This window comes from Stegodyphus dumicola, chromosome 1, assembly GCF_044657685.1.
Source record: "Stegodyphus dumicola isolate Sdum_Otavi_A_Nest chromosome 1, ASM4465768v1".
Classification (NCBI taxonomy): Eukaryota; Metazoa; Arthropoda; class Arachnida; order Araneae; family Eresidae; genus Stegodyphus; species Stegodyphus dumicola.
In genome coordinates this window covers 247,555,784-247,573,788 of record NC_140768.1, presented here as the reverse complement: position 1 = coordinate 247,573,788, position 18,005 = coordinate 247,555,784, and the positions used below count along the sequence as shown (strand labels likewise).

The window sequence follows — 18,005 nt, the reverse complement described above, 5'->3', positions numbered from 1 at the left end:
TCCCTTTTAATGGGGGTATAATTCCACTTGATCTCCAATAAGAAGCAAAAAAATAGTCACCTCAAATATGTTAAACTTTAATTACCATTGAAATGTCATTGTAAATCGTTTAGGTTAGGAGATTAAGAATACTTAGTCCCATCACATAATACATTTTTACTTATTCTTCCACTTCAATTCTAAAATGAATGTGATCCAGATCGTGTATAAATTTAACGAAGAGGCTCCTAAACCTCAAACATTCTACCCTAACCAGCTTAAGTATTATGGTAAAACACACAAAGCCTGTCTATATAAGGGGGTAGATTCCTTCTTGGAGACCTTTTTAAACTGTCTCACATTTGTATTGCACATCAGAAAAATCAAGGAAGCGCTCATGCACCAAATCCATTCTTCGGGATTCGAACTAGTGCTGAAGTATCAGTGTTCAATGATCTTACCGCTCGGGCTGCTGATGGGAGTACATTTATTAGGCATAAATGTTTTACATTAAATAGAACTGAACCTTAGGTTCTGCACGCGAATTCTGTTAACACAAGCTCAATTGATGGTATTTGCTGGTGTACAAGTTCAAGTGTTTTCTCTTTGAACACCTAAATTCTTTGAAGTATCCTGAAAGTATATTCAAATGCCTCCAACTTTTTGAAACATCTTGGTATGTCTGACAGCCAAATTTCAACGTAAATTTTTGCTTACTTTTCTCCCTAATTTTCTTCTTTCCTTCTACAGTTATTTTCAGTGCTCACACACGAAAATTAAGATTTTTCGATTGCTAGACTTCCATAAATTTTGCATTCTTGTCAATTTTTTAAAATATCAATTACATAAATTGCGTTTCATCTGAAGACAGCTTTTCATTTTCTAGTCATTTTAACTATAAATAAAGTTTAAAGCGAAGTCCAAAGGATAAATATTTTAATTAAAAGATTTTTGCTAAATGAAAAAGAAATAAAACAGTCCAGCAGGATTTATTCTGTGCCACCGAGTAACCCGATTCTTATATCGGCTGAAACAATCTAAATAATATTAAAGAACATGTTCTTTTATACAATCTATAACGCGAGAGAAAAATTAGCTTCTTAAAACATTCTTTCTAAGAGGATTAATATAAAAGATTATATTTATATATATATATTTTTTAAAGCTGAGACTTGAACCAAACTGTCAAACAAAACTAAGTCCTAGTTCCGTCAAAAATTCCGAATTACTTAAGCTGAAGTAAAAGATTTAGTATATAGTCACTGTATGTTAATAAAGTAATCAGAGTGTAATAAAAATACTCGTAGATTATCGAATTTACGCTGATGCAACTTTTTGTCTGACTGCACAACATGTAATAGAAGAGAAGGCTTGTAAAGATCTGTTTTTGACATGCCTCTAAAAGTAGATGTCATACTCCTTTTGTCTCTTCAATGTCAAAAAAACTTTCCTTTGAGAGGCAACTTTAGTTTTGGGGAAAGAAAAAAATTCACAAGAAGACAAATTTGAAGAACATGCAGGACGATTGAGTACACATACTTATTTTCGGAACACAGGCGGTTCTCCGACTGGTTATTGAATAATGAAAAGATACATTGTCATGCAATACAAAACATTTGGAATACGTTTTATTAAAAACGTAAAATTAAAAGTCATCTGCTTAATTCACAGCCATTCACAAGTCAACTACTCTGGCAATTGCAGAATCGTTTTGATCCTGAGCTTGTAAGACAAATCTAATATCACTGGATTTAAACACTTCTTTAATCTTCCGAGAACTTTCCTTCTTTAGCTCATATTCCAAGAATATTAAGTGAATACAATTATTGCAAAAGAAATTGAATATTCATTTGCACTATGGTTTGGTAGTTTACTAACGAGTTAACAAAACTTAAATTCTGCTTTTTGTGTCTAAGAATACAATAATATTTTGAATATTTACAAATAAAATATTAAATTGGAGATTTAACTGGAGCCTCACCATTTGCCTAGCATTTGAAGATTGTTAAATACTAATTGTTTGTTGCGAAGTTTAACCCAGGCTTGCATGGTTGGTTTTTGTAGTTTTCTAGGTTCTCTTTACAAAGGTTCTCTATGAAAGCATCTTAATCAAATAGCTCCCATGTTCTTTCTATATTCAAATAACCAACTGACCTAGTTTAAGCGCGATTTCCAAGTGAAGTTACTAGCAAACCCCGAATACTCATTAAAAATCATGTAGCTTGCCAATCGGGAGTACATGAAAGATACGTCGCCAATAATTGCATTGCTGTTACGGTACGCTGTTTCTAAACTTAGATGGTCTTTCCTTAATTAAATATAATTGATTTGTAACTTCTACTACAGCTGACGGTAAGAATTGAAGTGTAAATAAATAATATCGTGTGCAATCTTGATTAATATAAAATTAAAAATATTTGCATAGAAAAATATTTGCATTCAGGCAGAAAGTTTTTTGAAATATTTGCAATTACTTTATAAGAAGGATTTATTAATATCCATAATAATTACTTATTATATTACTGATGATTAGGATTCAGTTCTTGACAATTACATTCTAAATTATAATTTTAAGGATATAATGAAAATACCCTACGCACAAAAATACATTTTAGGATAAAAAATGAGTTGATTTTTTATGTCTTAAAACTTCTTAAATTCATTTAATAAACATCGTATCCTCGTTGTTAATTGAATCCAGAATGTTGAGTGTCGTTTATATAATTATTCTTACTTGTCCATAGAACCTGCTGACTTATCCAGCCAGTACGTAGCTGCAGATCAGATCATTTCTACATAACCATAACTTCCATTAATTCAGTCTCTAGAGGGTTGTATGTTTATATCATAATTTGACTTTTATAAAAATTATTATTCTAAATCTTACGTTTCTATAAAAATATACTGAGCTTTAAAAATATGGATGATAGTATCAGCCGCTCTTTCAGCCACTTCAGAAGCAACAGTTTGTTTAGATATAAATTATGCAGTTAATGTCATAAAATATTTTCATAAAATTCAAATAAACATCAAACGAAAATTCTCAGTTTTAGACAAAGGTAAAATTTTACTCTTACAAAAATTTACTCTTATTTTTTTAAAAAAAGGAAGAAACAGAGAAATTAAAAAAAATAGTTAAAGATTTGAATAATATCATCTATAATTTAAAAAAAAATAGCTTTCATATAGTATTTATTACGCATTGAGGAAAAATATTTCATATAATTAATTCTCCATAAAATTTTACTTAAAATTTAACATTAAAAAAAGCTGTGGCAATTCACTGTAACAAATATCCATAAACCACATTTGGCGTTATTAACGCCCAAAAAAGCTGCCAAATTTGAAAACGCGAAAATATGTAAATTCGTGTATATCTTAGAAAATTTTGAATAAAAAAGTCTAATTTTTTGCAGATATGCTTAAAAATACACCTGCTTTAAGCTGATGGTAAAACTTTTATAGGTTATAATTCAAAATTTTTTTCGAAAAATTTATAAAAATTATTTAAAAATAAAAATTTAAAAAATAAAACACAAAAAATGGGTAAATTTTATTTGGAATGAACCTAAATTTCGAAATGTGAAAGGAAAAATAATAAAAGTTTAATAAAAAATATATATTAATAAATATTTACCAAATTCAGTTAACATTGAGGAGCTAAAATTTTGAGAGCTAATATTTTAAAAACTATTCGTACGATTTTTACAAAACTTGGTATTCTGGCATAATTTGAGTCGTAGAATCGAAATATGGAAAAAAATTTATATGTTTTTCAGAAAAGTCCGATTTTGTGTCAAAATACCTATGTTAGAATAGTGCTATATATAAATCTAATATATATCCTAAGTCGCGCTTTCGAGACATGGAAAACGCAGTTTGAATTTTGTCAATCGTCCCAGTAGAACGGGAGATATAAAGCACTGTCCCTTTTTTTTTTTTTTTTTTTTTTTTGAGCAGTGTATATTCAGGAAATCATCAATGCCAAATAGAAAGAAAATAAATATCACATCATGATTAAATAAATGCATATATATTTTACGCTTAGTTTACTTCATATTTGATTATGTACATTTACGTATTTCATATATTTTTATTTTAATATATATTTTACATAGCTCATACATTCATGTATACGAATATACCCAAACATATATCATATGTTTGAGAATTCAGATTTATTATAGAACGTTATAATATTTATTACTGATATCTATTCTTGTCATTTTTAAATGGGTCAACGTAATATAATAGCATTAATGCTAGATATTCTTTTCCAGTTCATGCAGCAACAAGCAGCGATCATGGCCGCTGCAGCACAAGGAGGCTACATGAATCCGATGGCTGCACTTGCCATTGCGCAGTTGCCTCAGATGACAACAGTTCCCAACGGACTCGCCAACCCTGCCATAACCCCGACCTCAGGTAAGAAATTAAGTTCGCTGAAAGTTGAAGTGCTTGTTTTCGACAGGCTGTAAAGTCTTTTTTACAAAATTAAAACTCTATATCCCTTTGGAATAGAAGCAAAACTTATACAGATATCAAATGTACATGCATTTTGCAAACCTTTGCAAAACGATAGTTAGAATTGATCTGAAGGTTAACGGTTCAACCTCTGAGTAAACCCTGCAGTCCTTTTCTGAGTACAAATTGAAAGCATAGATTTTCTTTGTATAAAATTCGATATTTTGGCGGCTTCAACTGAAATCCTTATTAAAAGCGTTTGGCATTCTGATTTAAATTCCAAGCTAACCTAGAAGTGCTATAAAAGTAAACGTCTTTTTGCTGGAGGCCACAAAATGTACACTTGATAATTTTTAAGAAATTCAAGCTATTAAAAACTTTCAATCGCATTTTTCTTTTTGTATATTAAAACAGTTTTGTTCGATAAATAAAAGCGCGTTTTTATATGCTACTTTTTTACAACGTATGTTGGAAGTTTATCCCTAAATTTAAAGTACTTGAGGCATGAATTCGTGTTAGACATGCCCCAGTTGTTTGAAAAGTTTGCCCATATTTTTTTTCCTCTCGTACTTCCTCGTATATATATATAGTTTTTGCCTATATATTTGTCAGATAAAACTAAAATATTCAGTCATAAGTCTAAAAGTGTTCTTTTCTCCATACAGCTAGAACTTCTCTTTATTCTAACATTATTATCACTGGCAGATAAAACCACTCAGTATACTATCTAAAACATTACAACATTTATTAGGAAATTATGTTCAATAGTCTCAAAATTAATTAATATACCTAATATAATTATCGAACACTTTATCTAATTCAACCAACTGTAAATATTTAATTTTAATTTTAATGGAATATGATTGCATAAGTATACACTGATATTTCTTCAACATTTCGAATTTTTTGAAAAATTGTCGTAAAATTATTAAATTTTAAAATGTTTATAAAAATGGTTCAAAACATGTTATGTGTTTTACAGGCATAAATTTAAACTATGGTCTCAACGACAATATGCTTGTATGCATTTAATTAATTAATAATCCAGAATTTGTTATTATTGAACAATTACTATTTTTCACATTCTTAATGCACATTATACATTTTAACCTTTTTTTGAAAGGTCATTAAGACTTGAAACATTGCTATTTTCACTGCGGGATGAATTAAGATAAACATTCCTGTTATCCAATTTTTTTTTCAAGTAATATGACCAAAGTCTGAATTAGCATTAGGTTTACGAATTCGCAAAAATAAAATAAATGCACTTATTTAAAGAAGGAAAAGGTATATTACTTTATACTGCAAATAATGCTAACTTTTATCCAAAATAAAATATTTAAAATTTATTATGTTTTAGTATGAGCTTAACTCCAAAATCAAACTGATACAGGAAAAAAAGTGATGCTAGATCTCAACGAAAGTTTCGTTTCATTCATTCTTTCAGAAAATCGTTTTAAAAAACAAAGGGACAAATTTTAAAAGTGTTAAAATGTTTCCAATTTGATGCTGAGTTCTCTATTTCATCCCTAAAAACGCAAAGATCTCATTGCACGCGTTTAAAAATTATTTGCGCTATTTATGATGCTTGCAATGATACAACTTATGTACTCTTCATATAAGAAGTCAGCGTTTTTAAGCAGAAATATATTCTTATATGAAAGGTATGAAATGAATTAATGAAACCGTTCCGTTATTAGGTATTAACTATTAATTTTTCACTTGAAATATCTCTCATTAAATATTCTATAAATTAAATATTCCAATTAAAAGGCACAATCATCGCTTCATGTCGATGGTCTCACTTAAAACTTTAAGATAGATGTAAGAAATGTAATCTTGCTGTTCACGAATATTAAAACGTACAAAAAAGTGCTAGTAAAAGACCATTTGAAAAGACTTCAGTACTTGACCTTTTATATCAGCAATTTTAATGAACTATACCCAAATCATATAATTTGGCTATGAAATATTAATAACATTGATTTTTCCTTGCCTTTTATTATAGCAAAATAAAGTTACTTTAAGTAATCAACAAGGTGATCTTTAAGGTCTTTTCTTTAATCTAGTAGTATACTATAATTTCTGGTGTTATAAGCAGTGAATCCCTCTAAAACGACCACCGACAGTTCCAGACAATTTGGCCTTCTGTAGACGTAACTGCTTTACAGTAGTTGAGATTCGAAGTTAAAATTATGTTTAAGAATATTCATCACTTTCAGAAATAATCGTTTTAAAGGCGGTCACCACTGTAGCTCAGTATGTTTGTTAATTAGAATTGTTAGATATGTTGAATGCTTGCATATATTCTTATCTCCTTTATTATAAATTGCTTTAACTAATTATTTAAACTTATTTCGCAAGAAAATATGCTAATTCGCTGAATTAATTAGCCATTTGTCTGCCGATGTTCTAATTAGGAGCACTTATCAAAATCATTTAATTAATATTTTCTGAAATGTTTAAGAGCATCTATTTATACAATCGTTTTGTTAAATGACTCAATTATTAATTAATTAATCTTTAATTTATTTTTAAAACACATTATTTAATATAAAATCATACATTATTGTTCAATATATGATGTAAATATACATGCTTTTTTCTGTTCCTTTTAGTATATTTATTTAAAGATCATATAAATTAAAATAATTGAATTCAAAATTAAAATAATTGCGGATATTATTCAAAATTAATAATTGCGGGTATTTAATTATTTAATTAAATTGTAGAGTTTAGATTTGTGAACTCGAAGCACAAATTAATTCATTCGTGACAAAGTGTATGTAATTTAGATATCAGTGTTTTCAAAAAGACGTATATAAAAAAACAGGAATTTTTTTATAATAATTGTTTTAGTTCTTTAATAGATTGTAATGTGGTAAGGGAATAAAATAGAAATTAAATTCCAGTCTGAGAATTACAAATTATAGTATATTATTTAGAAGAGTTTACTAGTAAAGTTTCAAATTTCATATGAAGATTCCAGTTAAATGCATTAATAACTTTAATCTGAGAAATTGCATTTAGCCTTCTAGTTTAAGAATTAAGACTTCGCAAATTCAAAATATATAAAGAATTGTGGGACATTCAAACTAGCTATTAAGAGTAACAGTTTCAGTGCTAGGTGTGGTGTGGTGGTGGTGTATTTAATTATGGCAAAGCACACTAGGGCTATCTGCCTAAGGGGAGGGATGCCTTCGCGGAGGAATATCTAAGAGTAACTGGCTCGTATACACGTTACACATGTGGAAAACCGCGAAAACACCCATGCAGCCAGCCCGTTTGCGGGATTCGAACCTCAGACCGAACTACCAGTGTTCATCGACTTTACCGCTCAGCCGCTGGTGGGCCGTTTCAGTGCTAGGAAGGAGAACTTGATTTATATTATTTCATTATAAATTTAACCCACGTAAAGACTGTTCGAATTTTCATGACCAGAAGAAATGAAAAGTCATTCCTGGCCTTTTGGTATTCGAGCGATGGATCATCCATCTGCTAGTTGCACATGCTACCCATTTCCACTACCTCCACTAGGATATGCACAAGGGAAGGAAATAAATCCTTGTTGTCTTTCCCACTAAAAAGGCGGCTGGTGAGAGGCGCAAAATCCAGATGCACTACGTTTCAATCCAAGCTTATTTTAAATGCCACTATGGAGATTATTATAAGGAGTCAAGAGCCACGAAAACTCGCTTGCAATTTCACCGAGAATATATCGAAATATGGATTTTCCAGTTGCTAATTGGACATGATAAGCATTTATGCTCGGAACTGTGATAATGAAGTATGCACGAAACTGTGATAATTCCTTAAACCTGTGATTTTATTTAATGAAGATACAATTATACGTGTCGTAGCTGTGCGTTTATTTTATTGGAGCACTTACGAACGAGGCATGCAAAATGTTTTCCCTTAAAATAGCAATATTTCTTATTTTGGCAGGCTACGAAATCCACGAATTGAAAACAATTAACTATTCGACGATGCTTCCTTCGAGCGGTTTAAAAAAAAAATTCTAACTGTAATTTAATTCGAAGGGTAAATAATTAATGCAAGTTGACTATTGCTGTGATTTTTCCTCCCATTAATAATTAGGTATAGCTCATAAAAAATCCTGTTTTATCAATGCACAATATTTTCGCTTTCTTATGCATTGTTTCAAAGCAAAGGGAAAATTCTGCTTCGTATAAAGCTCGGTGGTAAGCAGAAACTGCGTACACTTAACACCGAAAATCGCTTTGCCGATCTTAAGCATGCCAATCGGGGTTTCTACCGTCCTACAAGATATATAGACCTATCGAACGGGCAAATCGACACATCCATCAAGACTTCGCATCAAATTGCTAGGTACGTGTGTGCGCTGACTTCACTGCAATGCGGGCGGTGAAGTGTCACTGCCAGGAAGCCACATTTAGCCAAAAGATATTCCTTTACTTCCCGACTAATGATGTAGGTGATCTGTATGCTTGCTGAGAATAACGACTGTCGGCTGGGGAAAGGTTTTTCTTTTCCCACTACCCATCTCCTGGCTTGCGCTGTTGGAAGGACATTAAGGCAAACATATGGTGATTGAGACCGTCTTTTGTATCCATTTGCCTCGGAATGAATGCGTGTTTGTTTCGTTATGGTACGCTGGTTGCTCGAATAAGGAGTACAGGTGTACATAATGCCATTTCGAGATGGAGGTCAGGTGTCTTGCTGTTGCGGAAGAAGGACTGTAATTGTTATTGTGCTTTGTTCTTTTCAAGCGTAACGACGACTTATTTCCAGATAGGTGCGCTGTATTACGGTAATGGAAATCTGTCATGCGCTGAGAATCATCCGGAATAAGTGTCTTATATTTCATCGATATGCATGTGCGCAATGGATAGTGGAAGCAATTTGTAGTTGACAGTTTTCTGACGTAAATTGCAAAATGAGGTGTTATATCACATTTAGCATAGGCTGAAAAGAAATGTTTTGCCCCATAATAAGCATTTTTGAACCATATCTTTTGAGAATTACTACCTTTTAATCCTTCTGAAATGTATAAAACATTTTCGATAATTTTCAGAAAATTTATTTATATGCGCTTTATTCGTCAGTGAGTATTTTATTTCTCATGCTTAATGAGCATTTTTTAGTCTGGTTTCTTGCTTAAAATATTAATTACTCTAATTATATGCAAATGTTTGTCACTGTAACGATAATTGTAATTGTGTTGTACTGTCTCGTAAAAGCAATTAACATATAATTTAACTCATATTTGAATAGAGACATAGCTATATTTTTAATCCTTATAAACCAAATTACCCGTTTTATTGGAAAAATCTTAACTACTTAGTTATTAAATTTAAGAAGTAACTTCATACACTGAAAAACATTTCGGTATTTTCATAGCGGTCATAAAAGTGCTGAAATTGAACAAAACAATATAACATCAAGAATATTCGCTTTAATTTTAAATTATATTTAGAGTTATAAACTTGCTTAAATTAATTTTAAATTAAATTTCATAATAGCTAGCCTGAACAAACGCAGGTTTATTATGTCTTCTAGAGTCTACCGGTAGCATAGATAAAGAGATGTAAACGGAATTAAAATGAAATGATGACATGAATGACGAAGTAGCAATACTTAAGTCAAACGTTTTCCGTGCCGCATACTTATCTATGAAGTAATGTAAAGTTCATGCAATAACTGAAACGTTAAAAGACTTAAAAGTATTTGTAGCATTAATAAAGTAGTTATTCATTTCTTTCAACTTCTCTTTTAAATGAATTTCATTTCCAAACAAAATGCAGGAAACGAATGACTTTGGAGTTATGACTCCTTATCCTTATGAAATGCTTATATGTTAGATAATGTATAAAATAACAGTCTCAGTTATTTATTTTCTAGTCTCTTTTAATTCAGTATCACTCAGCCTGTTACCAGTAATAGATTGTAATGCAGTCTCGATTTGTAATGGGAATTTATTTTAAAATTCAAGTGCAAAAATTACTTGAATTACTTTATATGTACCACAAGGATGGGCTTAGGTACCGGTAATAATTCGTTTTTAGTGAAGCTATTAGTTTAAGTAAACAAGAGTTTTGATCGATGAAAATTTCAGATAAATAATTTACATGACCATAAAAGAAAACTGAATGCTTTGAATACATATATATATATATATATGTGTGTGTGTGTGTGTGTGTGTGTGTGTGTGATAATAAAATTCCATAGTCAAGATTACACTTAAATTTCTAACTGTACATTCTTTTCATTTTTAATGGCGACGGTCTCTTATTTGAAAGTACGTGGAATTAAATTCACAGCCCCGTAGTCAAGTTGTTTTTCCCGCCTTTTCTACACGTACAGTTATAGAATGTTCTGGAAAATTTTAAAGCGGACTGGATTGGCTGACGCCATTTCTTGGAAGCTCCGCCTTTCCAGAGACTATAAAAGGACTCGCAAAAGAATATCGGGGGCTTTTCCTTTAATGCAACGATGCAGTAAACTTCATACAAAAAGTTATTAATAATTATTTTTATTTACTCCGGATATCTGATTTTGTAACTGCTATTTTCTCCTGAATAATAAAAAATGGATCCTGTTTTGTAAACTTATCGTCTGATAATTTAAGCTACGACTACATTTATGATTCTTCACCATTCTATTTATGCCGGACAAAAGCTGGTACATCATATATATATATATATATATATATATATATTTACTAAAGAATATTGATTATAGTATCTCCTAAGATTAATTTTAGGAGAATTATCTTAAAAGAATGAATCCATACTTAGTAAGTTCAATTTCGAAATATGTTTTAAAGCAACTTGAATGTAAATTGTTAAAAATGTTTAACGGGGACTTGAATTAAATCATGAATAACAAAATTTCAATTGTAAAAAGAAATAAATTAAAAGCAAGTAATTAAATTAAATGCAAGTAATCATTGCCATTGATCGGAAATTAGTTGACTTTTCAAGGGAAATACTCTTTTAAGATAATTCTACTAAAATTAATCTTAGGAGATAATATAGTCAATATTTCTTTAGTAAATAAATTATTATTAACTTACTTTGCAGCAATTGCGCAAGTAGTAGAATAACTCGATTTCATACGAAGTGAATTTAAAATCATACATACTATATTATATATATATATATATAGTATATATACTATATATACTATATTTTATATATATATATAAATATAGTATATAATGTGTAATATATAATGTGTATATGTAACCATATGTACAGCCTTTCTCTGTATCTAATAATACTTTTATATATGATACTTATCTGACTGAAAGGGGGGTAAGATATTAAAAACTTAAGCTTCAAAAGTGTACATACATAAACCAAGTTATCTAAAAATGTTGGCTATACGATTTATTCAGCCTTTTGGCAATTTAATATTTATTTTCTAGTCTCTTTTATTTCATTAAAAGAATTTTTTATGTATAAAGAAAATACGTATATTATAAACGTAATTTATATTTCGGTATATTTGGTTTGGATTATCCGAGAAATTTTGCTCTTAAAGCGAAGCGTGTTTCTTTTAAATAATTTATTAGTGCTGATACAGGGTGACCAAGATCGAATCGGATGTTTATACACAGTCTTTGCTCATGATGAGTAATTCTAACATATGTTTATTCTATGTTTTGTTAAAAATGGAGAACCCAAAAATTCATTTATGCCATATTATGCTCTTTTATTTAAAAAAAAAATTATAATCAGATTTCCTTCCTAATCCTGGAAGATAATGCCTGTTCTAGCCAGCCATTCTTTGCAATCAAGAACCTTAAAGGGAGTGTCGCTCAGCAGGAATTCAGCTATTCACGAACTGTCAGACAGACCAAATATTTTTAAGTTACAGTGCATGCTCACTTAGAGAATACTGGGTATGTAAGCTGCTACTACGAAGAAGTACCGCATATTTTAACAGAACAGAATGTGTTTACGCGAGTCTTGGCATATGATTTTCTGCTGAAAAGGAATAACGAAGCTATTTCTTTGAAATGGAGTATTTCTTGAGATGAGAAGTGGTTATTATACAATAATCTTATAAGGAAACATCGTGATTTAAGCTATGAACTTTTCCCACCAAATCAGACAATACATTCAGTAAACATTGTTCTCAAATGGCAAATTTAAAAGCAGAAATCGAAGCGAAGCGCTCAGAACTGGCCAATCGTCCAAATGTTGCCTTCCATCATGGCAATGCTCAGTGCCACGTTTTGATGAATGCCAGACAAAAACTTATTTGAGTGTGGCTGAGAGATCACCTTCTCATATTCACCAGACCTTGCTCCCTTTATATTTTCATCTCGTCAGTCATTTCAAAATTATTTGAATGGCCTGTAGTTATTTTTTCTGGTAATTGTCAAACAGCAACTCGATATCTTCTTCACAAATAAACCTAATGATGTTTTTTAAAAAAGGAATTTTCTAGCAGCGAGAGAGATGACAAAAACTTTTAGCATTAAAAAGAAATTGTGAGATTCAATGAATTTTTTTAATGCTTCGTTTGTATTTATCGTTAACATCCTCAGAACTGTCCAAATGGTACATATTAAAAATAGACTTAACTTCGCTTCATTTGTTTTGTTTTTGCATGCATCTGGAAATATTTCATAATAAATTATTTACGATTTTCAGCAATTAAACGAAGAAGTCATTTGCCTTTCGGTTACATTGCAATGATCTCTAATTAGTAAAATATCTCGACAACGCCTATATGAAAATTGCTCTATTTAATTACAAGGAAACTTGCATTGCGATTCTCACCACATAATAAAATAAAACCATTAAATCGTATCTTTACTCCTCGTTTATTTTTCCTATCACGCTATACGATATGATGATCTTTTCAAAATAATAATATAGTTTATAATAATTACAGAATACATTCAAAAAATTCCAAACATTGCATTACATAGTAAAAAATATCCCTGAAACTTTTATTACTTACTTTCTTGTTTTCAAGCTTATTGTGATAAACGCTAGCTTTTAGGCCGTAGAAAACAAAGTGAGTAAAAATAAAATCCCGCCGACGTCTATTAGGATGTTTCGAAACTCTGTATCGTTCAAGAATTTATGGGCTTTAGTGTCTTTATTAGAGCAAAAGACACAGACGTTAGCGGAAACGGGAAGAAGCCGCTGAAGACTGATGTTCCAACGTTTTAGGCAGCAAGAAATATATATAAGGATAAACACCGAAATGACGGGTATCTTTTTCCATCAAAGATTTATAAAAAGATTTTTAGTGGGAAAACGCGAAGAAATATGAGCCATATATTATTTAGTAAGTCGGTCGGCCTTAAAACTACTGAATCCTACTTTATAGGACTCGGAGTATTTTTCTACAATACCATCTCCGAAAGAAGGAAATCTGAACTTAGAAAAGGTTATTAGCAAAATATTATTGGAAGAAAAACAGCTGTGTTATTTATTTTGGTAAAAGGTAACTTTTTAATGATAAAATGTATACTTATACTTCGAAATACGTTTAGTTAACAAAACCTAGTATACTGTACACAGTTTTATGAAGACATTTACTAATGCAAAAGTTCATTATTCGAATTCTTATTTAATGTGTGTGTGTGTGATTATGGCAAAGCCTCGAGGGCTATTTGCCTAAGAGGAGGGATGCCTTCGTGGAGGACTTTCTAAGGGAAACTGGCTCGTATACACGTTACACATGGGGAAAACCACGAAAACGCCCATGCAGCCAGCCCGTTCGTGGGATTCGAACCTCGGACCGAACTCCCAGTGTTCAGCGACTTTACCGCTCAACCGCTGGTGGGCTGAATTCTTATTTAAAGAAAATATTGTTTAAATAAGAATTCAGCCTTAAGTTCAAGAACAAGTTAGTAGATGAGCCTGTAAATTTAATTACTCGTTTAAAAATGCTTAGAATCGCCGAATAATCTACATTTCTCATCAGAATTACTATAATTCATCTGTTATACTATATTAAAGCATAAAATCATTGAAATATAAAGGTCCAAAATTGTGCACATCAAACTTTCAAAAATGTGGAAATTTCGAAATGGATATTAAGCACACATTGCTTCATGACAAGTATTGTTAGAAATAATGAATAATTTTATGCCCTAGAAAACGGAACTTTAATAAAAAAAATGTTCTATGTGGATTATACTATCGGTATTGAGACTTTCGGCTGTTTTTTTTTTTTTTTTTTTTTTTTTTTTTTTTTTTTTTTTTTTTTTAACTATTCATTTTGACCCTTTTCAAGGGTATTTATGGATTATTTATTACACGCTAACATTTTTATATATGAGTATATTCATTATTCACTGCATGCTCAGCACTAATAAGTGTCCTAGAGGGTTTCCTAGTGAATATACTTTTACATGAATATATTCTGCGGCCAAAATACTTGTGCATTATTGAAATGATAGCTTTTATGTTATGTCTTTGAACTCCAGCATGACCTTCGTTTTCATTTCAATCAACAACTAAAACTTAATATTTTATTTAATTTTAAAACTTCCTTTGAGAATGCATGATTGCTGCTTATTTTCATTAGATGAAGCAAAATCTAACAAAAACGCCTTAAAACAATTAACTTACAGCTTTTGCCAATAGTAAGAATCGAAACATTTTTGTTATTAAAAGAAATTATTAACATATTTTATTTATGATACGCGGCTTGAGATTTAATTTTAATAGAATATTGAAATTAATCATTATATTCAGTGATCAATATATTGAACACATTAGATTTTTTTCTGAGGTTAAAAAAAAATTAGTGAAATATTGCATATGCGTACGTGTACGTACCGGTTACTTTTTCCGCAGAAACACTCGTACTGATTGTACTCAGCACGAATGTTTCAGTACACTTCAAAGTACAATCAGTACACTTCAAAGTACTAAGAACGTTAAACACAAAGAAATGCAAAGCGAACCTAAAGGGAACGTTAACGGAGGTATTTCAGTTCACGCTAATTTTACAACTCGCAACAACAATAACAGTTAACTAACTGAGAGACTGCGAAGAATTAGCAATTGACCTATTGAATTAGCAATTGAATTTTCTACCAGAACCGAGGTATTTCTAGTACTTTCTGCTTCTGGAAATTACTGAAATGAAAATATATGAGAGCCGAATTACGTTTGCAACCAATATAGTGATCAATTACATTTATTCAATTACAATATCTATTACGGTGATACAGGGACCAGGCCCAAATGTCGCCAAACGGTTGCCAAGTCTGGCGATGTTTGGCGGTTTCTTGCCAAATGTTGCGAGAGAAAATAAATCGCCAAAACCCTTGTCAGCTTAACGATATCTAGCCAAATTACCGAGATACCCTTTTACTTTATGCACTTGCCCCTGTAATTTTACTTTTCCGTCATAGCTCATGTCTTTTAGAATTTTCTTGTGTTACATTACACAGAATAATAAAGCAATTTCATGTATAATTGCACTAAAATTATCTATTTATGTTCAAATATCGTAACAATACATTCGTTTTATTACCAAATCTTTGGAATTCAATTTTATGAAACTATATAAACTGTAATAATTTTGAATGTAACCTAATTCTTCTTTGCAATAACTGTAGAAGATGTACGTTTGGCAAGTGTGATAACATTTGCATTAACATACATAAATCAGATAAGAGGAATTATTATAATAGATAAAATTTTTAAAAAGTCTGCTATAGACGATTCTATCGTGGTTATAGGGTGACTTTGTGATGCTAGCCAAACTTTAAACTTTTGGCACAAGAATTAAAAAAATTATGAATAATATTATGCTGAAGCCCTCACAAAAGAAAACCTTAGTAACTTAAGTACAGATAAAACAATCTTCGCTTCACATATTATATCTCTGTAACAATCAGGGGAAAAAATAATTAATTTTACGTAATTAATTTTAAAAGCTATTAATCTACTTTGTACATGAATTTGAAGATTAAAAAAGAATTTCTCTGTCATTGTTCTCGTTTTTTATCATGCTAATTATATTCCTTTTACCTGATTATATCTCACCGTGTTATTAAATATGCAAGGTTATACTAAACATCAAATAAAACATAGATGTAGCCGTTCCTCAATAGACACAAATGCCGGCTAGCTTTAAAAGGATTTATTAACAGAGCACACAGGAACGGTTACAAACAAAAGAAATATATATAAAAATGAAACATAAACGAAATGGAACATCAAACATTGAGAATAACATAACATAGTAAGCTATCATCATGGCGGCTGGAGGTCGACTGACGTTTTTTCATATCGCCACGAGATGGCGTTTAAATAAAATAGTTCGGTTACAGTTCATGAGTTCATGGCGTGAATAAAATAGTTCAATTACACTTAAATAGGTCTGTTACATCCTCCCCCTCTGACTTCGTAGACGTCTCGGCAAGAAGTCAGGAACTGACATTTGTCTACTTTGTGCAGCGGGCGGAGAATCAGATGGACGGGCTCCAGTTTGACGAGGAGTAGATTTTACGTCACCAGCACCTTGTGCAACAGGTGCAGATTCGGATGGTATTACACGTTTCGGACGTCTTCTTTTCTTTAAGGGAACCACTGGAATTACACGAGCTGAGTTTTGCTTATTTCGATCTTGATATGGTTTCAAGGCTGAAACATGATACTTGCCGAGAATTTTTTCTGGTTCATGAGGATCGGCAATATCATAAGTGGTTGGAGATCTTGTAGTCACTATCACATAAGGACCATCTCTCTTGGGCATGAATTTAGCAGTTTTCTTCAGTAGACCTTTGCTGATTGGGTGGACGGTGACCCAAACTTTATCTCCAGGAACGAATTTCGGTGTTTCTCTTCGTTTTTTGTCAGCATATCGTTTCTGCTTATCTTGATGCATTTCGACTCTTTCTCGTACCTGTTGTACATTTCTTGCAAAACGTTTCAAATATGGAGTAATTTCGGGAACAAAATTATCGTTCTCAATTACGGCTTTTCTATCATGCTTTACATCATCTAAGGTTCGTAACTCTCGTGCAAATTGAAGAAAAGAAGCAGAATGCCCAGTTGAATCACATTTGGCTGTATTCAAAGCAAACCTTATTAATGGCAGTTTATCCTTCCATGACTGATGGTCGTTACCAACAAGTATTGCTAAACGTGGTTTCAGATCTCTATTCTTCCTTTCAACTGGGTTAGATTGTGGGTGATAGACAGGAGTAAGACTTTGATCAATGTTCAAGATATAGCATAGTTGTTGCATAACAGCACTAGTAAACTGGGTACCATTATCACTTATTGTTTTCCTGGGTAACCCAAATCGAAGGGCAACTTCCTCCAAAAGAATAGTGGCACATTCTCTGGCCGTGGCTTCCTTTAAAGCAAATAGTTCTGTCCACTTCGTAGCACAATCCTGCACAATAAAAATCCATTTTTCACCAGACGATGTTTCAGGAAGGGGACCGAAAAGATCAATTGACAAGGTTTCAAAACGTTGAGCACAGACTGGAATTTGAAGTAAGCCAGATGGCTTTTGATTAGTGGTTTCTCCCCCTACTTTGAAGACAGTGTGATATTTGTTAAGCAATGCATCAGTTGCAAGCCGTT

At 31.4% G+C, this 18,005-nt stretch overlaps 1 protein-coding gene across 5 annotated transcripts in view; it reads left to right on the top strand.

Annotated features, from left to right (window-relative positions):
- The window catches only part of LOC118187586 (CUGBP Elav-like family member 4), a 927,242-nt gene that overhangs the window by 700,022 nt on the left and 209,215 nt on the right, over positions 1-18,005 (top strand). For all 5 annotated transcript variants that reach the window (XM_085827228.1, XM_085827240.1, XM_085827235.1 and 2 more), the window contains one exon: positions 4,260-4,404. In XM_085827228.1, the coding sequence (XP_085683354.1) occupies positions 4,260-4,404 (145 nt within the window). The remainder of the gene's footprint in view (positions 1-4,259; positions 4,405-18,005) is intronic.